Genomic DNA, 27,466 nt, shown 5'->3' on the forward strand with positions numbered 1-27,466 from the left:
TGCATGGGTCAGGACTGCAAGACCTATAGACCGCAAATAAGTTACTGCCCTCCCAGAAGGGATATGACAGTGGTAAACAGTAGTGTAAAATGCCACGTGGCCAAACTGTCCAAGGTCTTCTGTTGCTCTCGTTTCTTAGCCAAGATGAGATCCATGCATGTAGTGAAGTCCTTGTGCATATTGTGGGAGGTAGCAAAGCATTCTTAAAGAAGGCAACTTGAGTGACTCAAACCTGCCCACATTTTTTTGGTTGGTCTATGGAAACGTTCAGGTTAATTTAATGGTTTTGAGTCTTTGTCTTCCAAATCTTGCTTGCCTCAGCCCTCTGCTTCTCCCCATATCTTCCATTTCCCTCTGAAGGCATGAAAAACATTTTTCTGGAGCCAGCTGCAGCCCTCAGCAATGTTTCTGTAGCTGGAGCATGGTCCAAAGTAGGATGTTGGGTGAGTTGTGGTGCAATGCAACCACCTCTTGATCATCCTGGCTGGACCTCACCTTGCCCTAAATGCAAGGGGGATGTGCTGGCATTACACCAAGCCAGGGGATGGTGAGCCACTGTGCTCATATCAGAATGGGATGCCTGAGGGACAGAATCACTATGACCACCCAGAGCAAGACCTTTCCTCTAACTCCTGCAAGATTTTCTATTTTGTGCCTTTTATTTTGTGTCTCTCCCAGTACTACTTCTGCTTCTTCCAATTCGTCCGACCAGGAGTCTCTTTCAGAGGAAGAGATTGCAGCCCTGATGGAGCAGGTGGAGCAAAAGAAAAAACTGATTTCCACCATGAGAAACAAGCCCTGGAGAATGGTGAAGAAGCTCTCAGTGCTCAGGTACTCATCACACTGGGAACCCCCAACCCTGGGGTCTTTACTGACTGTCAGATGCACTTTCCCTTCCCTAGAAACTGCATTTTTACTGCTGCTACTAAAACACTCCAGTCTCAGAAAAAGTGAATGGCCAGACTGCCAGAGTTCAAATGATCAGAATTAAAGTGTGGTATTTGATTTTCAGCCTCTGTAACCAAAGAACAGACAAGGTGCAAATCTGTTCAACTGATACCCACAGCGAGGTCATTCTACCCTTATGTTTAAAACCAAATGTCTCACCACTGTCAGACTGCTTGTTAAAGCTAACTCTGTGTCCTGGTTTGCTTATTCATGTCCATTATCAGAGAGAAATCAGAGCAACAAAGTGCCAGGTTACTTCATGCTTCCTGAGACAGTGCATTTTTTTGAAAAAAAATGTTGTATTATTTGCAGAGGTTTATGAAGCTAAAATAATATTGCCTCCCAGCCCTCATTGAATGTAGAAACAACTCAGTCAGCTGCAGAGCTCTCTTCATGCAGGACAATGGGGGGCAGTGGGGCAGGGTTGACCAGGACCTTCCCCACATGAAGACAATATTTCAGTTCCCAGCTCTAAGGGTTAAAAATCACTTGAAACCCCTTTCCACTAGGAGAGCTTTCAGAATAGTATTGTATAGACCTACACAGCCCCACAGGGACTCATGATATCCCCCCTCTGTCTTTCTTTGCCAAGAGACTGCTCAGAGATGCAGACACCAGGCTGTAAAGGCTGGTAGTCACCATGTGGTTTTGCTTCTCTTTTATATCCTGAAGGCCAAGACCTGCTCCATCTCTATTAAACTTAGAAGCCTTGAAGACTGCCAATTATATCTAAAAATATGTCTAGAGAGCTATGCAGCTGTGTTAAAGCAGCTTTTCAATCTCACAGGCACATTGTAAGCCTGAGATCATCACAAATAATATCTTATGACCACAAAAGTCCAAAGTTCTGCAAAAAAATAATGATAAAAAAAAAAAAGCAGCATTATTTCTGACATATTTTTTCTTTTGCTCCAGGATCCTGGCTAAAGTTCTGCTAGGAACATGTTTAATAGTATGCCTCCATCCTTTCATCTTGTCCCTGAACCTTGGCAATCCTTACTATCTGCTAATGAACCTAAAAAAAAATTGTGGCATTGTTTGTGCAGGGGTCTCCAGAAAGACTCTCAGAGTGTGGTACATTCATTAGTTATTTTGGCTGCAAAAATTCAACCCTGAGACAAGAAGGAAATAGACTTGTTGTACAGCAGAGGAACATGAAACACAAGGAGAGTGAAATGCTATGTTCAATATCTAGAAATTTCACTTCATGATTGCAAATAAAATTGCAGGTGATTTTCCCAAGGTTACAGGCTGAACTAGCCAACTATTTCTACCAAGTAGAAGTCCATCTTCCCCAAAGGCTTAGAATTGCAAAGGACCTCGTGACTCCTTAAATGTAATCTCTTATTATGCTGTATCAGCAACGTGAATACACAATTTAATCTTACTCACAAACTCAGCATACTTTAACAACATCCACCTAGGTTCCTTCCTTTGTATTTCCCTTACAAACATGTTCTAAAACTGATTTCATCTTTCAGCTTGATTTTACTTCTGACCAGCATCCATAGGGAGCCCAAACCCTTGACTTCACATGGGCAGGGAGGTGTGGCTGGTCCCTTACCAGCGCAGGCAGAGGTGAAAAGTTAAAGATTCCTTTGCTGTTTCATTAATCCACTTGTTTATTTTCCAATTAGGGAGGCACAAGCTTTTGTAGAGAAGTTTGAAGGAGCTCTGGGAAAAGGGAAAGGCAAAAAGTTGTACGCATATAAGATAATGATGGCAAAGGTGAGTGTTGCAATGATGCCAGGGAAAAGCTTGTTTACCTGGTTATGTGTTCAGCCTGGTTTTGGTGCAGTTTATTAATTCATATTTGGCAAAAGAGACACCAGAAAAACAGAATAAAACTTATATGCATTCAAAAATGTGTTAGCCAGCTTCAAATTTGATGTTTTCAGACAGAATGAGGGAAAGTTCTGAATCTCATTGCCACCATCCCTGAATCAAGGGAGAGTTTGGAAGAGCAGTATAAAATGTGGTTTTCTGATTGCAGTCTCCAAAATCTTCATCTGTGAGAATAAATACCCCTAAAGATGAAAGAGGTCATGCAAAACTCATGCACTGGATCCCTGTAAAATTTCATCTTCTTGAGTTAATGACACAACTGGCATGACGAGTGTGTTTTAAAACTAAAGATGGTTAACAAGTTGCATGTTGTCATGGAGACTATATTGAGAAGTGAAAAATGGAGCCAGGCCTGAGATGACAAAATCAATGGAAGTTTAGCCACTGGTGTGATGAGGAAGGATTTAAGCTCATTATTTTATCACATTAAATTTTGGTTTAAATAGGGTTGGTTCTGCATCAACTCTTTCAGTTCAGAGCTAGGTCTGAATTTTACACCACTATATAACAGGGTAAACTGATAGAACAACTGCAGCTTCCCAAAAGCATGGGGAGCTCAAAATTAAGATGATGAATGTGAACACTCAGTGGTGGGGGCAGACTTATTGATTGACAGCAGATCCTGAAATATTCCAGAAGTTCAGAGTTTTTGCTTTGCACCTTACACCCACTCCTAGCAATGCTACCAAACCCAGACATTAGAAAGCCCCACAGATGAAGCTTCCTCCTACTTCACTCCTTTCTGCTCACAGTGATGTTACCTTGTTTCAGAAATGGGCGAGATTTAAGAGAGACTTTGACAACTTTAAAACACAGTGCATACCCTGGGAGATGAAGATAAAAGAAGTGGAGAGTAAGTAGAAGTTTGCAGTAGCAGTGGGACACTTGGCAAACCAGCTTTGCCAAGCTTCATCCAAGCAATGCTCCAGATCCCTGGTCCCCCCTGTTTGCTAACCCTGGGCACCTGTGCCAAACAAGGACCCTGGGCATAACTGAGTTTTGCAGTGCTGGGGACTGTTGGGAGGGTCCTGGGCAACACACTGAGACAGACATGAGGTCAAAGGAGTAGAGGTCTTGCTGGGAACAGTTTAACTCTCCTACACTCCTAACCAACAAGTGTCTTCTTGTTCAAGGTCACTTTGGCTCCTCAGTCGCTTCCTACTTCATATTTCTGAGGTGGATGTATGGAGTAAATCTTGTCCTTTTTGGGTTAATATTTGGGCTGGTTATAATACCAGAGGTAAGTGCCTAATTCTCCTCTCAGTAATATTTTGCCCACTGCTTATCATGAACATGAGATTGATGGCGCAAATGAGTGTCTTGTATCAGGCAGTGCTTTAAAAAATTAAATGTGTAAGGACAATAATTTACAAAGAATTACTTATAAGGCTGTCACTGAAGCAAAACCTGGATTGAAATCAGGAGACCTAAAATGCCCTGCCCATCCACAGCTAAAACAGGAATCCAAAAAACAATTTTTACATTTTGACTGAAGTGAGAAACACAATCTACAAATCATCCTTGGTACAGGCTCAGGTTCATAAGAGCCATGTAAGAAATGGGCTGTGCTCTGAAATTCATTAAGAAACCCTCCTTTTGGGGCCTGGTGAGGAGCATAGCTCCAGGGGGACAGCCACGACAGAGCCCCACAGGAGATACTATCAAGGGAAGGAACAATTTCCCAAGCACTTTGCCAACCTACATTTCTTTGGGAACTCTCCTTTTTCTGTACTTTTAATTGAGATGATTCACAAGTAAGAGTTTTATTTTTAGTTTTTCTGTTTCTTGGTGTTCTTGGAGAAGTAAAAGGATCTCATAGCCAACTTTATAGGATCATTTATTGAAGAAATTTTTAACATAACCACTACAGCTCTGGTGAAACTACTCAGTCCAGTCTTTAAAGGCTATGCAATCTGCAGACAGTGGCATCTGTTCTGTTCAATGCAGATTTTTATGGAGCAAAATTGGAGCACAGAGTCTCTCCTGAGAACCATGCTTTTGTCCTCTTTAATGTGAATGCTCACACGATTGAAAGTAAAACTCTGTTTCTAGGATGAAGAGACCATTAGCACTAAACAATATAAATGTATTTTGTTAGGAACTATGCATATGGTAGAAAACTAACCAGCTTTTGTCTTTAAAGTGTGCATACTGCTACTCATTGCCTACTGAGCTGTTACGATATGGAGAGTAGATGGGCAATAAAGATTCAATCATAAACAATTTTGAAATTAATTAGAAAGCCCTAAAAAACCAGTGCTAGATGATATGCCAGGACCTTTGTAGGCTATGAATGGTAATGAGATATTTTGGTATAGCCATCAGTCAGAGTTTGCTTGTAAAAATATTATTAACTCTCCGTAGCCCTAGATGTTCTGGCTGAACTTCAACAGCTGCTGGACTTGCTACAAGATCTGCTTGTGTGGTGCCATCAGGAAAGGCTGCACCATGAAAACCATTCTTTGCTTCATTTTGTCAAACTCTTATTGCCCAAACCTAACTGTCCTTCACCTCACCTTCATATCATTTCTTCAATTCAGGACTATATAATACTAAATATACCGCAAGCTCAACCTGTGCTTTTGACTTCTCTCAAAGGAGGAGTCCTGCATAAATAGATAAAGCTAATCCCTTTATGGCATTAGACCCATGAAGTCCAAGCAAAGAACTCTGTGCTTAACTAAGGACATTTAAACTGGATTCATTCATTGAGGGATATAGTTCTTTGGCAAAATAGTTCCTGTGCAAAGGATGTTACCAGGGAAGGGGACTCCTCTGATTATTTGGGTGAAATTAATTCTAAATACTTTTAACTGCTGCTCTGGTATTAAGAAATAAAATATATATTAAAATAAACCAAAAGAAAAACCAGCCAAAAGGGACACACTGGGGAAAAAACTGCTAAAAACTGTGCAGTTTTATATTATATGTGCATCACTGTTATTAATGATCACCAGGTCCTGATGGGGATGCCATATGGGAGCATGCCAAGGAAAACTGTACCCCGAGCTGAACAAGCAACAGCTATGGATTTTGCAGTTCTTTGGGACTTCGAGGTAAGTACAGGAGTGTTAATCATAGGAGATCAATTGAATATGTCCTAAACCCTTCAGAGGTTACTGCTGTTACAGAGACAAATTTGTTCCAAGATAAACCAGCAGTGTATCTATTTCTTCCAAAAGATGAACACACCTGCAGCCATGAAATCTTTGTGGATCAGCAGAGATTTCTGGCCAAAACACGTGCAGGCACCTATATATGGATTTGAACCACTTCCATATAGAAATGTGCTGGCTGGCATATGTCACACATGTGTGTGTTTATACACACAGTTATCTATTTTTCATTGTTGAAAGAACAAAGCAGATGCACTTTGGTTCCAAAGGGGACATACCATATCCCAAAACAGCTGGCTAACATCACCTGAATTGTGTCTGTCTGGGGTCAATGAGGTGAAAGAGGACAGAGTAAAATCCACTAAGGCAGGTGGAGTTGTACATTTCCACACTGAAGGAAGTCAAAGCAGATTTAGGAACTCCATATCCTTTTATCTACATAATATTTCCATTCATGAAGAACAGCAAGTCAAAGTTAGATTATTCCTATGAGCAGAAAAATCTGAAAACTGCCCAGTGATTAAATTAGTGCAGCTCACTTAAACCACATTCACAGAGCTGCCTTCTGAGCTCAGGCAAAAAAACCTACCTCACATTCATAATGTTGAATTTTACTCAAAAAAAAAAAAAAAAAAAAAAAAAAAAAAAAAAAAGTGTATGCACAAGACCCATTTTATTTACAACTAAAAGGGCAGGCAGAAGGTGAATTCAAGCTGTGGTGCCCTGGTCCCCTTCATGGGCAGGGAACATCTTATTATCCCACTGAACTTCCTCATCACCTTGGGAAAGGGATCCCTTCCCACATCCCTGACATCCCTGTTCCCATGAAATATTTATAAGAGCCAAAGCTGGAAGTGAAGTTTAACATTTGCACACAAAAGGAGAGCCCAGTTTTCCAGCTGCTCACAAGAGCATGGGTGCAACCCTGACTCAAGGCCCTCTCCAGTTAATCTTTCCCTTTGAAGATTTAGGTCAAAGAGATTACGTGGTTTTAGGGACAGCCTACAAAAATAAAAAGAGGTGTGCAGGGGGTGAAAAGATTCTGCTGTGGCCAATACATTGGGATCTGATTTTCAAAGCTGCTACCTCTGGAAGTATTTTTTAAATACTCATTGGTGCTGGCCCACATATTACAAGCGTAGGATCCAGTCCTTTCATAATAAACCTCATTATAATTTCCTCAACTAGAAAAAGAACCTAACGGCTACTTTAATGTAAGTCAGATTATTTAAATGAATATATTAATAAGGCTTCAAACACTGATGTCTCCAGAACCCCTGACAGGGCCAGACCTTCAATTATCATCCACTTTCTGCTGATGTTCATTTTAGCTCTTGATCTCCCAGAACTTTCACCCACTTCCCAGAATCCCAGATCCAGAGGTGAATTAGGGACACTTTAAGTAACCTTGTATGGAATGAAATGCTCATTTGAGTATCACACTGTAAAAATACAAGAAGCAGCATTTAACCTAAACCAAAATCCTAAAACAAGCAAACAAAACCCCTGTTCCTGAACTGCAGCTGATTTTGTATGAGAGATCATAAACTCCACACACTGAGTAAGGAAATTTGTTCTTGGATGAGGCTGTACTATTGCATGAAAGGCTGGTTACACTGTGACCTGCCAGACTCCTTCCTGTGACTTGGTGCATTCCTCTGCTATTGGCAAGGTCTTGATTCTCTAAACCCTCTGCCACAGATGTCCCCATCCTGCTGCTTGACACCAGGCAGCAATCACACAAGCCTGAGAAACAATCTCCACTTATGGGTCAACTATGTACACCCATATCCTCTGCAGTCAGAAGATATCAAATTAAGTCCTTCACAGAGGCCTGTCCTCTGAAAATGAATAGATGCTTATTCCAGCAAGCTCCACAGGAGAGGTCCAATGGGGAAACATATTTCATGGAAGGCATAAAATGAAGAGTCAATAGTGTGATCCTGAAAAATACGTTTCAAGAGAGAGGAGCCAGGGAAACGTATACTTCGGAAGCAAGGAGGTCACATCAGAGGTTTCTAGAGCAGCAGAAAGGAATAAATCTCACTTAGATACCAAACACTATTTCAGAAATGGAGTCTAAAGAACATACTGGATGATGTGAGCAGAGAAACTCATTTTTCAGTCCCCACCAATTGATGAATCAAAAAGACAAAGGTCTGGGATTACAGTGTGACAAAAAAACCTCACTAGCATCTTCCAGGAATATCATCTTTGTATTTTGTGAGGCTTTTTTCATTAAGCCTCCCCAGCACACATTATATGTAATATGTTATGAACCCCAAGCATCAGTGCTGTGATCCACCAGCCACAGACTCGCTGTGTTTCCCTGAGTGGCTCAGCAGCACTGCCAGAAACACTCATAAAGTCATCCTGTACCTGGGACACTGTGCCTTGTGCGTGGCAAACATGCACCTAATGGGGCACCCAGGCATACCAAAGTTTTATAGGAATGAAAAACAGAACACTTTGGAGGAGCTTAGTCAACTATCATGGCCAGACTGATTAACTAACTTAACTTATGAGCTGAAAGACATCAGACAAAAAGTGGAGAAGTAAAATATGCAATGATGCACATCAACTTGGACGAGAGATGACAGAAAAACAGGGAGAGACTGTTAATGCAGATTAGGAGATCTGCACACTCATTGAATGCCCCATAGGTCTGTTCAACAAAAAATACATTTACTTGAGACAACATGGGTGATACTGTGTCTGGGGCTCTGAGGTTTCTACAGGAAGGAAAAGCTTTGATTTTAGTCTTTAGTTATATTTGCTCTGCAGGTGGTAGCCAGCAAAAGATACTAAATCTGCAGGGTACAAACCATCAGCTGCCTCCTAGCTGAAAGGAAATTTTCATATTGTGGTAGGAAACCCCACTGCTACAGCATTTCTACAAGATTTAAGTGTTTGATTCTGGATTACAGAAGCAGGTGTGTTACAACCACAAAGAGCAATAAGGAGGTTTTTCTGGAAAGACTGAAACAGTAATGGATAAAACCTACATTTTAGTTTTGAGCCAGTAGTAGCCTCTGACATGTTCTCCCTCTTCTTTTCCCTCTTAGGGAGGGGATAAGCCCACAGTAGGATGGCTCTGAAAGGTGACACGGCAGCAAACAGCCAAGAATGAGACACTAAAAATTTTTCCAAGCTGTTTTTCCCTTCTCTAAATGTTCAGTTTTCACCAGAAACCTTTTCCCTGCAGCAGAAAAGCTACACAGCTTACACAAAGGTTTGCTTTTGCTTTTCCTCCAGGGTTACATCAAATACTCAGCGCTCTTTTATGGCTACTACAACAACCAGAGGACAATTGGCTGGCTAAAATACAGGCTGCCCATGGCCTATTTCATGGTTGGGATCAGTGTCTTTGGCTACAGCCTGATGGTTGTTATAAGGTCGTAAGTACAGCTGGTGTTGCTTCTTCTGCAAAATCCACCAGGATGGATCTTGCAGCCAGGTTCCCCTCCACCAGCATGGCTCAGAGCCTTGGCCAGTGGCCAGGGGAGCAGGGAGCAAAGGGGGATGTGAGTCTTCTGTGTTCATGCACTCAGACTCAGCATCCAGCACCCCAGTTCTGGTGGACTTAGTGAGCCCAGGCAGCCCAGTGTGCTCACCTGCATTATTTTGAACCCTCCCACTTCCTTCTCCTGTCCTCTTCTTCCCCTTCCTCCTCTCTGGATCACTTTTACACTTCCTCCAACATGATTAAAGCACCATCATTTTGTACATCAGGGAGGATTTTACTTACAGTAAATTTCAATGGCTCTTTTTCTCATCCTTTCATTAAAAAAAAAAAAAAAAAATTAAAAAAACAACTAAAAGTTTCTGAAAGCCAATGTGAGCCACACAGATGGTGCAAGGGGTTAGTACAGAAAAGAGCCAAAAGCAGAGTTTTAAAGTGGGTCCCCAATCTCCTAGCCCCTGGTGCACTGTCCCCGGTCACCAGCAAGGTCCCCATCACATCCCCAGGGCACCAAGGATGCAGCCAAGGCACCTCTCGCTTTGTGGAGTGTCTTGAGATTGTTTGCCTCCAGTCAGTCTCCACAAAGCCAAAAATAAAACCCTCTGTCTCTCTCTAGAGGCCACAGCATGCAGAGGTTATTCTTTGCAAGAAAGAATAAGCCCATGGATTTGTATTGCTATCGAATCAGGCCCTATTGCTGTGCAGCAGAAAGAGCCTCTTGAGCCTCTGGCTGGAGCAGGACATGGGGATTTGTTGTACATTTGCCATGAAATTGCTGCATCTTTTGTCTTGCCTTCCTTGAGGGACTGGTATTAGGGACTCTGGTGGGAGTTATAGAAGGATTTCGATGACCAAATAATAGAGAGGGAACAGCAGAAGCCATATCTGCTCCTATGCTGATTAACAGGAATAATCCTTTTTCTCTCCCTGCATGGTTTGCTGCAAGGTCTTTTGCTCCAGCACTGTGCAGCTACAGAAATCTCACTAAAACTTTATGTTGCAGTAGATGTGCTGGAAACAACAGCAATTTTTTACTCAATTTAACTAACTAATATACTGTACCTGAAATAGATTTTTTTCTGTGAATAGTCTATCTTCCTGCACTAGCTGGTGGAAGCAATCCTTAACCCGCTTTAAACACTTATGCTAGATTTTTTTCTGCAGTACTCTTTTTAATACAAAACCTGCAGAGACCTGAAGACCTCCTTTGACATTTCAGTCCTTCTCAAACCTGAAGTCTCATGGCATGAGATAGATAGTCCCACCCAATCCCTAAGAAAAGTCACCCCACTCCTTCCTTACCCACTGGCAAACTCAGGCCACCAGTGCTGATTTGCAAAGCTGAAGGGCTCTGTGAAACACTCCTTGATCTTGACACCACACATGTCCTTGCACAGGATGGCACGCAATGCCAATGAAAGCACAGCAGATGGGGACGATGACAACTTCATTTTCAGCTGGAAAATGTTCACCAGCTGGGACTACCTCATTGGCAACCCAGAGACAGCAGACAACAAGTTTGCATCCATCACCACCAGCTTCAAGGTAATCCTCACTGGCATTCATCTGTCTGCTTCTGAGGATGTGCCCAGCACCTGCCATGGCAAAAGTTTAAGGGAAAATCTGGGTACCTGTACAGCATCTCTCCATTTAAATAGGGTATGGTGCTGCATCATGGCAGCTCCAGCTCCCATATCATGATTCACCCCAACAACACTTTCAGGATTTGAAAAGAATCTGGTTTACTTCAGATTGCAATTCCTCCACCACGCTCCTCTGGAACAAAGCAGGCTGTTTGCTACTTCATGTCTTTCAGTCAACCCAGGATACCTTTATGAAGCTTTGTATGATCTTAGCACAAACTATTAATTTCAATATAGCCTGGGATCACATTTCATAGGTTAGAAAACCATCCAACATAGCCCTTAGGCTCAGTACTGCAAGATTCACACTCCAATTCTGTAAGCATCTCTGTTTTTTCAGGAGTCTATCTTGGATGAGCAAGAAAGCAACAAGGATGAGAATATCCACCTGAGGAGGTTCTTGCGAGTTCTGGCCAACGTCCTCATCATTTGCTGCTTGTGTGGGAGTGGCTACCTCATTTATTTTGTGGTGAAGCGCTCCCAGACATTTTCCAAAATGCAAAACGTTGGGTGGTATGAAAGAAATGAGGTAAGAAAACTTTGCCTCCATTTTTCTGCTGTGATAATTTGGCTTGGACATCAGCATAATCCTTGCCGCAGCTTGAGGACAGCATCCAAGGCAGAGGAATTCCCTACCACAGCCCAAAAGCTCCCTTTCAGTACCTTTGTACTTGTTTTAGCTGGAAAGCACATTGATCTCCCTGAGAGGTTTTAGGGCAAATTAACAGCTCCTTCAAAGAGGATAAAAGACTCCTACAATACATCACAATAAAAGTCATTGTGCTTTCAGCACTTATATCACCAGCCAATTTTTAAAGAACTTACAACAAACTGCCTATTAATGCTTATGAATTCTACTGTATTAGAAAGCCCTCTGGATGTTAGACTTGTCCATGATTAGACATAAAACTAAACTCAAGTCTTTAGTATCCATCTTGAATAATAGGAGTAAGATACTCCATCCTGCAGAAAAATTTCAGTTGTCAAAATTTTTCTGTGTCTGATTTCAGAAGTTCAGGTCTTGAAGCTCTTCATACACACACACATACACACAGATGGTTTCAGTGAATGGAAAGGCGTGGTTTAAGTGTGTGCCTCAATATCGTGCATTTATATATCAAAGCCAGATTAAATTCAAAGCCATGCATTTTCATAATTCCCTCAGAAAACTTTGGCAAGACAGCACTTTCTCACAAAATGCTTTGATTTGTTTCAGTCAACTTTTCCCAAAGGAAAAAAAAAATTAATGTCTGAGGTTTTCCTGATGATAACTTGAGATCTGAATATATACAGTTCTGGGTACTGCTGCTTCTCCTGGGAAGAAAAGCACAAAACCAGAGACCTGTGAGTCAGAGCCTGCCAGTGGCCATACAGACACTGTCCCCTGCAGGCCAATGGGCACTGTAGGGTTTTTAAAAAAGAGCCTTCAATTCATGCCTCAGCTAACGGTGACTTGCCAATGACCTCATTGACCATGGTACAATTTTTGATCTTGTACCATATAGAGGAACAAAAATACCAATAAGACATTTTCTTGTGCTGCAAAACTGAGTGCTTGGTGTGCTTCCATTCAAATCTGCAATTGCCTACTGCAAAAGCAAAGGTGCTGAATGTGGAAAATAAACATTAGCATCAACTAATTATCTTCCTGCACACAAGCCAAGCCTTGTGCTTCCTCTGAAACTAAAATAAGAACCTTGGAGCTGATGCAAGCGGTACTGAGAGGGACTTGAGGAACCTAAATATTCATGAGTCTGGGCTGACAGGGAACAAATGCTTTCGAGCTCATCCTTTTGAGATAACAGCAAAAGTGCTCCTGCAAGAGCAAGCTGTGCAACCCAGCCCTGAAGTCTGATGCTGTACTGCCTGCACACTAAGCAAAGACAGGAGCTGAGCTTGCTTTGGCTTCCTCCCTTTTGCAAATCCTTCTGAGAGCTCCGACCAGTTGCTGGCAGCCTCCGCTCTGCTCTGAGTAATGCAGTCGCCCTTGTTAATATTAGCAGCAATCTTCCTTTCTTCACATGACAGGTGGAAATAGTGATGTCCTTGCTGGGAATGTTTTGCCCTCCCCTCTTCGAAACCATTGCTGCACTAGAGAATTACCATCCCCGCATCGGGCTGAAATGGCAGCTGGGGAGGATCTTCGCGCTCTTCCTTGGGAACCTCTACACGTTTTTGTTGGCCCTGATGGATGATGTCAATGAAAAAGTAAGAGCTGAGCTGAAAAGCCACATTCACTAGTTCTGTCCAGAGCTGAGGGCAAGCACAGCCAAAAAGGACGATCACCCTCTTTGCAGCAGGTGTTTTCCTCTTTCCTGATCCTCTTGAGAATTGTCTGCAGTGCTCTGGAGAGGCTCATAGCCCAGAGGGGTTTCCAGAGAGTCTCCAGCTTCTCATTACAGCCCAGGCAGTAGTTATTGTCTCCTATAATCATGGCGTATTAGAATAATTTGATTTTTTTTCCTCCATCTGACACCATTTACCATTTCTATTAAGGCAGAGCCTGAGGAGGCAGTTTATAATCCTCTTCCCCTGCCTTTCCCTCTTTGACATTATCCTGGTTGTGTGTTGGAGGCAGATAACTGCAGGAAAGGATATATGTCTAACTGATCTATATTAAAAATGTGTCTGTTTTAAGCTGAGAAGAACTGGAGGAATCAGGGCAGTTTGGTCTGCCCTGAAAAATGAAGAAAGCGAGGAAGGAGGACTGGGTAGAGGCTTCCTCTGCACACACAATACTTTCTGGATGTCTACCTCCTCCACATGCAGAGACCAGGCTACTAACTCCCCAAAACTCACAGTGTCCCAGCTGCTCCAAGATCTAGAGGGGCTACTGCTCCTCTGCTCCTAGAAAAAGGAAAGGAATTTCTGTGCTGTTTCCCTTTCCAGTGCCAGCACAGCAACTCTGCTGTAAGCAAACACTTATGTACTGGGTAGTAACTGATAAGGAGGAGAGGGAACCCCAACACTTTGGGTCTCTCAAAACACATCTTCTGGGGCCCCATTTCCTGAAGTTTTTGGCTGGGAATTGTCTTCATTGCAGCTGGCTGAAGAGGATGCAGTGAAGAACATCACCCACTGGACACTGCTTGGCCACCACAACTCATCTGACAGTAATGGCAGCGCTGTCACCCCACCACCCCTTGATCCTGCAGATGTGCCCAGAGGACCCTGCTGGGAGACAACTGTTGGCATTGTAAGGAATTAATTATGCATTAAGTTCCTGGGCTGTCTTTGGTTGGTTTTTTTTTCTTGATGTTTTTAGCATTTCCATGCTTGAAGTTTTCCTAGCAAGTGGCATCTCCTTTCCTGACTCTCAAATAGTGGCACAAAGGCAAAATAAATCCTTGGCCATGGTTCTTGAGCTGTTGTGGTGAAATCCCTAGCTCGATGAGCCCAGGGCTTTCACAACTCTGTGATCCTTTCTGTGAAGGGCACAAAAGACCCAGCAGTCTACAACCACACCTGCACAGTGTTTTTGGTCCAGAACATGACTGTGCCTTTGAAGGAACCCTTCTTCAGTTACTGCTGCACATTCATTCAACATTGTAGGAAGGCTTCAGATCACATGGGTAGACCCAACTGAAGGGCATGTGCCAAGGGAACTCTTGACATGTCATAACCATCCTGAAGCCATGGAACAAGAGCAGAATTAGGCAAAAATAACCCCCCCTGAAATGCATACAGCATGGCCTTCAAGTTCTCAGTTTCACCTCGCAAAGCCGCCCTGCAACCTTCCCACTTTGGGCAACTTCATTCACTAAGAAGTTCTGCAGACGAACCATGCACAACTTAAAAAGTAGAAGTAATTACTTATCAGTTGATATAAATAGCTAGGGCTTCACCAAGATATGGGGCTATGCATTGCAGTGTAGACACAATGGGTCTTCACTGGCCAAATGGACTTTACTCAAGGAGGGAAAAACTAGCCATTGGTACTCCTTTGAAGGGGCTCATCCAAGTGCAACTTTTTCATCCTGCAAATCCTTGTTTTTTCCCCCTGCAGACTTTTATATCTTTTCTTGTCAGTGGGTTTCCATGTGGGAAGGAGGTATCCCCATCCTACAAGTCTTACTTCTGCCTGCAATTTTTACTTGTCTAGTACATTTCCCCTCTCTACACTTTGTCACAGTTCTTGTTTAAAACAGAACAAATGCCTCAGGAGTCAGTGGGAAGGTTACAGAGCTGAGCCATAGCAGAGCTCTGCACAATTGAAACTATCCTAAGTGTATGTATGTTTTGTACCAGCATTACTGCAACATTAATTTTGCTTGAGTTCTACATGCTGCCACAACACAGAGCAGAGTCAGTAATGCTAGCAGCAGCCATCCAGGCTAATGGCTCTAACAGAGCTCATGGTTCCCAGGCACAGAGGTAAAGCTTAGGAACAACCACCAAATGTTTGCAGATGAGCAGGGAGTTTGCTCATGCACGCCCACCTGAAGGTTGGTCTCACATAAAGACAAACAGCTTAATAAAACATAGAGTACCGAACACGATACTGAAATTATAGGAGTTAAATGTGGGGGGTGTTTTTCTGTGTTTTAAATTGCAGGAGTTTGTAAGGCTCACTGTGTCTGATATCCTGGTGACCTACATAACCATCCTGGTGGGAGATTTCATCCGAGCTTGCTTCGTCAGGTTTGCAAACTACTGTTGGTGCTGGGACTTAGAGGCTGGATTTGTAAGTAAATGTCTTAGACCTGAAAAGATAGAAGTAATTTAAGGCTATTTGATCAAATGCTACAAATCCAATTGCTCTGAATTATTCCAGTGGTCATCTGGTCTTGTCTGATAATTTAATTTTAGTAGGTAGTCTTTCCATCATTTCTCTGATCTGTCAGTTTCACCTCAGAAAGAACCCTTAATCACCCATCATTTCTTAGAACCATGTTTTTTGCATTATTTTTTCTTTCAAGAAAATGGAAAATAAAAATATTATATACAGTTCAAGGTGCCAAAAGAAATCCAAGTTTTGTGTGCACGAAAGCAGATATGTGTAGAGGAAACAGCAGGTTCATCATTTTCAAATCTATCAGAATAATAATTTATACAATAACAAATACTGTCAAGAGATTAGAGCAGCCTGTTCTGGACTTACTGTCATTAGCAACCACATCAGACAGATGGCTCCACATAAAGCAGTATTTTAATTACTGACTACTACGGAGCAAAATACCATGAGATACCCATCAGGTTATATATTCCCTCATATTTTTCTCCCTTTGCTTTCTGTTTCTGTTCTTCAGCAGACCACTCCTGCAAGACAGAAGGACATGGATATATTTGGCATAGCATTTGCCCCCCAGCTCACTATTATCATAATTTAAACATCCAATAGATGTAGAACTGTAATTCCATAGCCAGATGCACTGGCTGGAGTGCAAAATCTAGTCCTGTGCCATGGCTCCTTTGCTTGCATGTGACTTTATATTAGCAGGGAGAAGATATAAACACAGAGCAACTCTAAAATGTCTCCATGTATCTTTCCAATTTTCAGTAAACCAAGAGAAAAGTAGCAGTCCACAAAGCAGTAGCTCCAATTTTTTGTTCACCACACCACTGTGTATGAGCAGTACACACATCACAGGAGCCCTCCCAGAAATTCCTTCATACCATCTTTAAATGATCATCTTTATAGCCAGCAGCAAACAATAATGAGTACCTCCAGCAATAATAAACTCTCCCTTCTTTCCCCATGCAGCCATCCTATTCTGAGTTTGACATTAGTGGCAATGTTCTGGGTTTGGTCTTCAACCAAGGAATGATTTGGTAAGAAATTTCCCCTTCTGTTTTGGAGGGTTTTTTGCTTTATTTAGGAAATCTGACAGTGGAGTTACAAATCTTCCAAGCCAGACAGAAAAAACTTTTGGGTTTTGGTTTCTCTGGTTGTTTGGCTTTCTGTGCTTGACTATAAAAATGGAAATTTTAAAATACCATCTTATTCACCTTAGAGGAGTAGCAGTGAGATAACTGTAGCAGAGTATAGTCTTGCAAACCCTGGCCCACTCTTACTTTAACAAGGTCTTTTTTTTATGTCATTGCCTTTGATGTTTTACCATCGTGGGGATTTTTTAACTTTTCCGAAATTCACCACGTTCATTGAGCATAAATGGGTCACGGACAGGTCACCTTGGCATGTTGTGTTGGCTGTGATGAGTTGTTCTAGAACCATGAGATACAGAAATTAAAATAACAGCAATGAGGTGCTAGGAGATAACATTAAAAGTGAAAGTGAGATAAAGGCAACTACAGCAAAAGTGAAATACAACAATTAAAATAATGGGGATGAAGTGCCAGAAGATAATATTAAAAGTAATGATCAGATAAAGGCAACTACATCAAACAACCTCTGCTGTCCTGCACAGAGTTGTCCTAGAGCCTCTGCCCTACAGAAGACAGCACAAGAAGCAAGAGCACAAAGCACCTTCACCTCCTCTGGCAGCAAGGTTTCCCTTGATACAGATTAATGTTTTCTGCCCATTCCCCTACTATAGCATCTCTGCAGGCTCAGGGAGGTCTCTCTCTGGTGGTTACACTGGCCTGGTAGTTTTCAAGCTACCCCCAAGTGATTTTTATCACAAACTGAAAATCTTTCTTTAAAAGCACTGTGTGGTCTGAGACCTCCCTGGTCCTCCCTGTGTGGATACCATACCCTAATGTGAATGCAGGCAGCTTCTCCTCCAGAAGCAGAGGGGTAGCACAAACCAGCCTGCTCAGACTTTATTGGTGGGCAAGCTTACCACCACATGAACTCTTTCTTCTGAAAAGACAAAAACCTTCCCAGCCTGTAAAAAAATATCACTTGTCCTTCTTTTTTTTTTTCAGGATGGGATCCTTTTATGCACCAGGGCTCGTGGGTATAAACGTGCTGCGTTTATTGACCTCCATGTATTTTCAGTGCTGGGCTGTCATGAGCAGCAATGTCCCCCATGAACGGGTCTTCAAAGCATCTAAGTCTAATAATTTTTACATGGGACTTCTGCTGTTGATCCTGTTCCTCAGCCTTCTGCCTGTGGCTTACACCATCATGTCCCTGCCTCCCTCCTTTGACTGTGGACCATTCAGGTACTAGCAAAACACCCAAAATGCCAGTTTTCTACTCTGATCTATGGGATTATTTTCATAAAGTTAGAAGGCCAGGATTCCAGTAGAAATGGTGAAATGTCTCCATCTGGTTAAAATTGCCATCTGGTTAAATCCTTAGCATGTGAGGAAATGAGCTGTTGAATTTTGTTGGAAAATAGCAGGAAATTGATAGGTCTGAGCCTGAAGAGTTGCAGCTTTTATTATTCTTTTTTTTAATTAGGAGAGAATCAGCACAGCACAGAGCATTCACTGGACTAGATTAACATGCTAATAAAGTCTAATTTGATTCAATAACGTCAGTTCCTGGGTCTACTGAGTCAATGTGACTCAGCAAGGAGCCAGATTGGAAGACTGTTCCTGTAGATGCCCTGCTTTAGGTCATCCACCTGTTAATGGAGAGTGACAACAGAAAGATAAAAGAGTTGGGGGGAGAAGGCAAGAGAGCAAAATTCCCTCAGTTCTATACCAAGGACAGGTGTCAATGAGCAATATCAGAAGATCTGACAAGAAACTTGTTGCAAGCATGCTATCATTTGGAGATGACAAATCTGCAATGTGAAAGAGCTATTTCAATTCCCAATCAACCCTTCAAAAGCCACTCAGCCTGATTCAGACCTTTGGCACACCCTCTCAACTTGACTGAAAGCTCAGCTCTCCTGGGCTTAAGGCAGTTGATGATGATGATGATGATGGGATTGGATCCTGTTCAGCCAAGTTTTTCTTTATTGACTCTCAGTCATCAGGACAGAGTATAACACCTTCCTGAGCAGAATCCTGCCAGATCCCAGGAGACAACAAGGCTAAAGACGTGGTATAGCACTTGCTGGGTTCAATTCACAGGCCCAAAGATGCTGGGGAGAGATGAAGGTCAATTACGTAACCCAGCTTTTTACAGATTTGTTCTCCTTTCATACAGAATACTCTCATCTGCTTTATCAATCTGGCTTGAAATTAGTCTTCCACTGAGTTTCCTATTAAGGAATAATCACAGCTTGCTATTTTTGTCATTACTTAGTAGCTCTTCGAGTTGGCTCATTATTTTAGAAAGACGGAATTTGCATATGGAAAGTCATCTCCACCATGAAAAGGCCATATTTAGGAATATTTTCATCAGAAACCACTGATGTTTATACATTTCAGGGGTGTAAATAGCCAGAATTCAAAGAAGCCAGATGTGGAAATAAATGTATTAACTCCAGGAGCAAGCTGGCCTAGCAAGGACTATTATAATCAATGGGGACACATGGGAATGGCTGGACCAACAGATAATTCAAAATAAAGGCATGTCCACATCTTTGGTGGCCAACAGCAAGCTGATGCTCACTGAAAGAGAAAAGAAACATTCTATTTATCATTGTTCAATTAGGAGTTATTTTGCCCATCTGGGAAATACCTACACTCCTTAACTGGTTGTTTGTCTTTCCAGTGGAAAGAAAAGGATGTATGAAGTCATTCAAGAGACCATTGAGCTCGATTTCCCAGTTTTTGTTGCCAAGATATTCAGCTACGTGGCAAATCCAGGACTGATCATCCCTGCAATTCTGCTCATGGTGTAAGTTTTCCTCGCAACACTACATGGCTGGCTGGGGGAGGAGGTTGAAATAAAGGCTGGGATGCTAGTGAGGTCTAGAGACAACTTCTGCTGAGATAACAGCCTGGATTAGGGCAGACACATACTCTCCACACCCCTAACCTTCACCCAACCCAAAATTTATTTTCCTGACCCAATTAAACACAACTTTAAGATGAAATGCGCTGCTGACAGGGGCCTCATGGATATCAAGGCTGTCACAGCTTCCATACAAAAAATTTTCAGTAGCCAGCAGGAGATAAATGGACAGTCTCAGCCTGGTGCATTTTGGTAGAAGCAATTTCTGTCACAGCTGGTGGTATTTACAGCCCTGCCAAGCCAGGGCATTCAAAAAACAAGTTTCAACAATATGAAGACCTATATTTTTAGTTGTGGTTTTTTGGTTGTTTTTTTTTTGTTTGGTTGGTTGGTTGGTTGGTTTGGGTTTTGTTTTGTTTGGGTTTGTTTGTTTCCAAATAATGCATCTGGAATTTGTTCCAGTGATGTCTGACCGTTTCAGATTTGAAACCACACTTAATCCCTAAGACCTTCAGCAGGACTAGGACCAAGCCATTTCTCTTTTTAAAAAAGGAAAAAGATATTTTTGGCATTGTTCTAAAGGCTTCCTTAGCTAGCAAAATGAGTAGGAGAGCCATGGCCAAATTTTGTAGGCAGCTCTGAACTCTCCAGACTAAACACTGGGAGACAGGGAGGGGTTTGGGGAGTGTTATTAATATGCCTTCATGATCAGGCTCTTCTTAGGGCATCTGCACACAATGGAGATGGGCTTCTGTATTGATCTGGGCATTGTGATCCTGCACACTGAAGATGATGCCATTAAATTCAAACAAAAGTTCATATGTTATGAAGTTTCTTAATCCAAATTAAACTGAAAATGACCCCTCATCCCTTTACCTGCCTCGAACTACTTGTTCATTTTAATCTAAATAAGATAAGATAAAGGCAGCTCATCAGTGAGAAATGAAAAATTTATGATGAGATAAAGGCAACTGAATCAAATGTATTACGAACATCTCACTTCAGGTCACAGTCCTAAGGCATCACTTTTTAAACCATGGGTTGACGTTTTTTACGTGGATTTGTTTAGCATTACTTTTAGAAAATGTTTTTGGATGGTTTTTATTTGCATTCATTTTAAATAAGTTTTAAAAAAATTACGACTTATTAATACTTGTGCTTAACACCACTTTAAAAAACTGTGGTTTTTGATGGGTTTTTAATTGCATTTGTTGAACATTACATTTACATTTGATTGAGTTCCCTTTGTCTTGTCTTTAATTTTTCGCGTTGCAAAATGTGTGAGTCCATACAGTCCCTGACACATACACAGTTTCCTTGCAGAAATCTGAGCCCCCTGAGCAGCACCTCCCCCAGGTTCTGTTCACAGTGGTGAAGGAGAACCACCTGCTACTTGGTGGCCAACAGTGGTGAGTTGGCTGTGTCCAAATGTCCAGCAGCCAGCTAGCCCTTCCCCACAGCAAAGGTATCCCTCCAAATCCCTTTTCTGTGGTACTCTCCCTTTCCCTTCTCCCTCTCAAGACCCCTTAGGGGCAGCTCAGTCTTAGACAAATTTCAGCTCCCTTGAAATATAAACTTGCAATAAACCAAGGCCAGAGGAAACTCAGGCTTCAATTGCAAACAGAGCAGGCTCATATCTGGCAGGATCTGGGAGATCTTGTGAGTTCACACCTTTCCCATCAGTGCCCCATTAAACACACGAGTCAGAAGAGGTGGAAGCTGTGCTGGTTAGAGATGATGCTGGCAGCTGATGTGCTACAGTGAGAAAGGACTAGAAAAGGAATGGGAATTAAATGAGAAGGCAGCTGAGAAACAGAGCATATGGTATCCAAGACAATTTTGTATAGGCAGATCTAGTTATCTTTATGAAAACAGGGGAGCTCTGAGCATTTAGATCCTTGCTGGTCACAATAAAAGTGGCAGATCAGCACCAAAGCCCTGGATTACAAAGCAGTATATTTTCTAAGCAAGAAGCTTGACAGTGTAGAAGAAATAAACCTAATGCATCCTTAGAGAAGATTAAAAAATAACAATTTTCAAACTCATAAAAACTGAGTTTTGGGTAAATACTAGGAAAAAGGAAGCACGTGTTTCCTCCAGACAGACCCCAGGAAAAATCCTCAAGAAAGGCCATCGAGAGTAAACCCTTCTGACCTGCCACCTGGAAACCATCATGCCAGTACACGGTACCTTCATGGCCTTAGAGTCTAAGACACTGCTGAAAAAATCAGGATGGTTTGAGGATGAACCTAGGCTGAAGCCACACAAGCAGGTTATGAGCTGTCAGGAAACTATTTTTAGTTCATCTTTCTCTCTCTCTCTTTTTTTCCCTCTCTTTTTATATGAGAATTTTTTACTTCCTTTTTAAAAACAGTTTAAAAATCCATAGTGATGAACTGAACTGCTGGTGCTTTTCCTGGGAATGGCTCAGAGCTACTGAGCAGATGATGTTTACAGTTTAGGAGAATAAAAGCACTTTACAAAAGCAGGAGGAAACATTTTTGATGACCAAAATATCACTGACTGGTGAGTGGCAGTGGTGGCAAGACAGCCTTAGACACTTGGGCATGTTTTATAACACTCACCTCCCCATGTGCCAAAGGCTGACTGCCAGCACGTCCTCTCCCATCCCACTTGCCTTTCAGTTCCCTCCAGCTTGGCTCGTTTTTTTCCCTGGCTTTGACATGTCCTTTTTGCAAAAGAAGGGCTTGAAATAAAAGGCAGTGGCTCTGCTTCAGTCTAGCTCTGGCTCACCCTTGGTCCCCATCTCCACTCACTCTTGACAGCCTCATGTTGGGCTGCAGAAGGCAACTGATCCTAGCCAAGGGGAAGGTGGACTGTACCTTGAGGACTGCTGTCCGCCACTATTTTTCTTGTTTCTTTTTACTTTCTTTAAGTTCTCTGTGTGACCTGGTGCCTGTTTTGGTTTTTCTTTGAGTCATAGCAGCCACGTGTTTTATGAGCTGAGTTGGTTTTCACCCAGGTGATGAGATGAATGGGCTCTCCACCAAGGAAAGACCTGAGAGCCAAGGTTAGTGGGATGGAAGCAGAGGGAGCTCATGGCCAGCCAAGGCAGGGACAACAGGACAGGACTGTCATTTCTCTTTTGTTTTAGCAGAAGTGACCTACTCCACTGGCTCAGCCCATCTGACCTGACTGTGCTGGAGTGTGTCCAAAGAGCAACAAAGGTGGTGAAGGGTCTAGAGAACTTCTTATGAGAAGCAGCTAAGGGAACTGGGGCTGTTTAGTCTGGAGAAAAGGAAGCTAAGGGGAGACCTTATCACACTCTATAATCACCCAAAAGGAGTTTGTAGTGATCTTTTCTCCCAAGTAACAAGCGATAGAACTGGAGGAAAGGGCCTCAAGTTGCACCAGGGGAGGTTTAGATTGGACATCAGGAAAAACTTCTCCATAGAAAGGGTTGTCAAACATTGGAACAGGCTGCCCAGGGAAGTGGTTTAAATACCATCCTGAAAGTATTTAAAAGACCTGTAGATGTGGTGCTTAGGAACAGAATTTAGTGGTGGACTTGGCAGTGCTGGGTTAATGATTGGACCTAAAGACCTTAAGTCTTTTCCAACCAAAATGATTCTATGTCATGAGGCAGCCTAAATTTTTCCTAAGCCTTGGACCTGCAAGGCACTTTTGGAGACATCTGCTGGGAAAACTAGAACATTAGAAGGTAGGCAAAAATCAAAAGCTTTGTCCCTGTGAAACTTTCTCTCCCCTGATGCTATTACTACAGAGACATGTTTGGTTTTGTAGGCTTGCCATCTATTACCTGAATGCTGTGGCTGAAGCATACCAGCGTGCTAATGCAGATCTGAAGAAGAAAATACAAATGGTAAGTATTGAGCTCACAAAGCCATCTCTGAAATACCATGCATCTCAAGTCTGATATGCAACACAAGCTTTTAAAGTGCTCTTCGCTTCTGAACACAGTAGTGACACAATAGGAAGACACACTTTGTGCTTATTTAGTGTTCCCCGATGGCATTTAATGGCTAACTGCAAAGAATGGTCACATCCCATAATAGGCTATTTCATGCATCAAAACTACCATGAGTGTTGTCCTGGTTTGGGAAAGGATAAAGGTGATATTCTGTCTTGTACTTTTGCTTTCAGCTAAGTCTCTTGGAAGTAGTTGCATTTGGCCCAAACCAGGACAAGTGTTCCCATAAACTGGACTTTCCACCAACAAAAATAAGTTACCTCAAAATTGAAGAAATTATTTGGAGTCTGAGATTTTCCAGGGACAATAATAAGCCTATCAAAACTATAGTCAGATGTTGTACAAGCTGAAGAGTAAAAAGCCATAAAGCTTTCCCTACCTGCCATGCAGATAAGGAAAGCATGATACAGATAGATGCAATTACTTGAATTAGCAGGGTAGGATTTGAACCTCATGATATTCAGAGCTGGGAGAGGTTGCAACATGCAGAAGACCATAACACAAGGACCCCTGAACTAATATGAGTTGGATCTGGCAGCAGAATTCCTGCAAAAGTGAAGCTCTGCTCAGATACTGAGTCTCAATGAGAAACTGCCACCAGGGCCTAGGGTGATCTGACAGTTTCTCCCAGAGCTTTCCTGGTGGGTCTCAAACTCCATGCCACAGATGTGGCCAAAATATCAAACCTTGCATCAGAGGATATGATGCCATCAAAGGACTGGCATCATTCTACTGGTAAAGGTCAGGACCTAATCCAAGGAAGCAATGCCACAGTGAGCAACACAGTGCACAAAGCAGAGAGCAGCGTTACATTAAAGGTGTGGATGTGACCACTGAGAAATGAGGCTCCATAAAATTACATCTGAATGCTCCAGAACTGAGCTCTCATGCACATGGCTTAAAATAAGTGTCTTGGTGCACAGGGAATCCTCAACTATTGCAAGAGCTGAGTGCATGCTACAGCACTCTGACATTTAGGTGCATGTAATCTATCTCATGCTGCACAAAATAGCTGTGATTGGGATTTATGGGAGCACAAACCCCCATGGAGGGATCACAAAGCAGGGCCCAGCACTCCTCAAAAGAGCAGAGCCATCTGAAGACACGCACTTGCTCTTGTGTATCTTTGTCCCAGAGGCACCCTTAGGTTTGCTGAGACAGCCAAACCTGGCAAGAGGAGGAGTACCCAGCAGGGCAGGGGAAAGGGAGGGCATCAGCACAGCCCCACTGCTGAGAGAACAAGGGTTGGGAGCTGCCTTGTCATGACAGGGGTGGTCAGTGGTTGGAGCCCATCAGTGGCTCAAGCAATGGGCTGCTAAGCTCAGAGAGATCTGAGCTCTGATCATAGCTGTCCCCAAAGTCTACCAGGTTTGCAGAGTGGATGGAGGCTGTTCTGCAGGTTGGGACCTTTATCAAGGCCCCAAGCCCCCTTGAATTACATGGCTCAAGCACACAAGACAGATCATGCTTTTGGGAGATAAAATGGTGCTGGAATGGAGTCCCTCCAACCTTTCTCTATCCAGCATGCTTGTCCTGAGCAGAAACAGCCCCCAGATACTTTCTTCCTTCTGCTATCCAGAGGAAATATTTTTGAAGATGTGAAAGTAAAACCAAAGACAGCCCTAGAGCCCATCCCCATGCTTCCTTGCCTTCCTCCTCTTCCTCTGGCATTTATCACTGGTGCCCTCCCCTCCTGAGAGGGCCACATTTAAAACAAACCAAAACCCCAGGGAGGGCAAATTTGCAGATGGAGAAACACACAGACAGCCTGGTAGACCTAAATCACTTATCAGCAAATGCTTTGCCCTAGCAGGACCAGAGCCACCACTTCCCAGGCTTTCAGTCCTGTCTGGGATGTACTTTCTTTCCTTGAAGCCCTTGGTCACCAGAACAAGATTCAGTGAAGTTGGCAAGGAGGTTCTGTTCATATCAACAAACACTTAGCCAGGTCAAACATGACACCAGGCCACCATTTCACAGATGAGATTTGCAGTTTCAAACTAAACCTGATGGGTTTTTTTTATTGATGCAGCAACGCCAAGAGGAGAAAAACAAGAGAAACAACAAAGCCAGCTCTAACCCCATAATTCAAGATCTGGAGGATTTACTTACACCAAGGACTAATGGTGAAAGGCACCCTAAACAAGCAGAAGGTAAAAACAAACCATCTTCCCCAAAACCCTCCTGAAAAAGCTCTTTTTGCCACCAATGATTGGGGAAGACTGAGAAGTGATAATACAGTTGCATGGAACTGGATGGGTAAAATTGGGACAGATTTTTTCCCACTTCCAGAAGTCTACCTGTCATCAGACAGCCAGCTAGGGCAAGTTTTCAGACTGGATTATGTCTCACACAGGTTTATCACAGTTGGGAACTGTAATCAGAATCATGATTCTTAATGGCAGCTACTAAGCATGCCTGTCATGGAACCAGCAACTTATTCTGGGACCAACAATGAAACTTCAGTGCTGTTTCTGTGCTGATGAGTGGAGCCAAACACAGGCTCTTTCCAAAATTGAGGTTTTCACTGGAGAATTCATTATGAATGACACCACATTGGTCTGTGGGAAAATCAAGCTCTGCTGAGGGGCTGAGTGGCTGGGCAGAAAGATGTGGGAGGAGGCACTGGCACTATGCTCCAGGCACCCTCAAGGAAGACAGTTCCTTCAGGCTTGGTCTGAACCAGCCATTTGCTGACCACCAGAGCCTCCTTGTCTCATTTCAGAGAAACATTGCAATATGTGAAATATTTTTATCTTGATGAAGATGAGAAAAGCAGACTAGTGCCACCATAACCCTTTCACATTTAGATGGGCTGTTCCTTAGAGAGGCTGAGATGAGCTGGAAAGTTCAGACTAACCCAAGGCAGATTCACCCCAGAGCAGATGCAGGGCTCATAAAGTGACATTTAAATAGAAACATTGCTGGCAGCATCGTGGGTGCATTGAAAAATAGAGACTAGGATCAGCAGCTACCCAGTACCACCAGATGGCTAGAGGTGTACTACCACAGCTGGTAGGACTGTCATGTCTTGTAAATGCCTCAGTAAGAACATGCAAAAAGGGCTCAGGCAGCAGGGACACATTCTAAAAACAGTCCAAAGGTCTTACTTATGGTTTCTTCACTCAGATGCTCAAACACAGACCCCCAGCCCCTCGAATTACTGCATACATTAAAAACATAATTTGTTTTTTTAAAAATATCTGCTTTTAAAAACAGAGAGAGGAAGAACAGTCATGTTTGCCCTCAAGGAAATAACTTTTTTGTTCTAGACAAGAAAACAGAGTCTCCTAACAGAACCAGCTCTGTTGGGAAACAAGGCAAAGCAGCACCCCTGTCTGGCAGCCCCATGCCTGGTGGGAGAGGAGCAGCATTCACTCCACCGCCACACATCTTTGTGACACAGCCACCACCACTGGGTGTCTGGGGACCTTACCCTGGCCACCCCATGCCAAGGGGACACCCACTGGGACCACTCCCTGGAATGGGGAGAGGGCAACCACGCTACCCACATGCTGCTCGATAAGGTCAGCAACATTTCTCCTGTCTGACATTAAAATAGAGGTGCTGCATGAAATATCAGAGTTTCAGTTGGAAATTATTATTGTACGCAGGTTGCTCACTGAGGGTGATCTTCACCTACCCAACACTGACTACTTAGAGCAGCTGTGTTTAGGAGCTTAGTGGCACTTTGGGGCCGAGACCTGCAATGGCTGCGCTGATTTTGGTCCCGAAGGGAAGAGGAGATGGTGGGGATGAAAATCAGCCATAGAAATGCTAAGCCACTATCTAGAGAACACA

At 42.8% G+C, this 27,466-nt stretch overlaps 1 protein-coding gene across 1 annotated transcript in view; it reads left to right on the forward strand.

The window, feature by feature from the left end:
• Nucleotides 1-27,216, forward strand: part of TMC2 (transmembrane channel like 2) — a 29,992-nt gene extending 2,776 nt beyond the window's left edge. The window contains exons 4-20 of the mRNA XM_071738674.1: nt 679-831; nt 2,586-2,676; nt 3,565-3,646; nt 3,927-4,033; nt 5,751-5,849; nt 9,165-9,307; nt 10,770-10,917; nt 11,356-11,544; nt 13,044-13,223; nt 14,059-14,211; nt 15,571-15,699; nt 16,720-16,787; nt 17,844-18,083; nt 19,531-19,656; nt 23,479-23,557; nt 25,698-25,818; nt 26,938-27,216. Of these exons, the coding sequence (XP_071594775.1) occupies nt 679-831; nt 2,586-2,676; nt 3,565-3,646; nt 3,927-4,033; nt 5,751-5,849; nt 9,165-9,307; nt 10,770-10,917; nt 11,356-11,544; nt 13,044-13,223; nt 14,059-14,211; nt 15,571-15,699; nt 16,720-16,787; nt 17,844-18,083; nt 19,531-19,656; nt 23,479-23,557; nt 25,698-25,818; nt 26,938-27,191 (2,362 nt within the window). The 3' untranslated portion in view covers nt 27,192-27,216. The remainder of the gene's footprint in view (nt 1-678; nt 832-2,585; nt 2,677-3,564; nt 3,647-3,926; nt 4,034-5,750; nt 5,850-9,164; nt 9,308-10,769; nt 10,918-11,355; nt 11,545-13,043; nt 13,224-14,058; nt 14,212-15,570; nt 15,700-16,719; nt 16,788-17,843; nt 18,084-19,530; nt 19,657-23,478; nt 23,558-25,697; nt 25,819-26,937) is intronic.
• The last annotated feature ends 250 nt before the right edge of the window (nt 27,217-27,466 follow it).

This window comes from Heliangelus exortis, chromosome 2 (assembly GCF_036169615.1).
Source record: "Heliangelus exortis chromosome 2, bHelExo1.hap1, whole genome shotgun sequence".
NCBI classification, from domain to species: Eukaryota; Metazoa; Chordata; class Aves; order Apodiformes; family Trochilidae; genus Heliangelus; species Heliangelus exortis.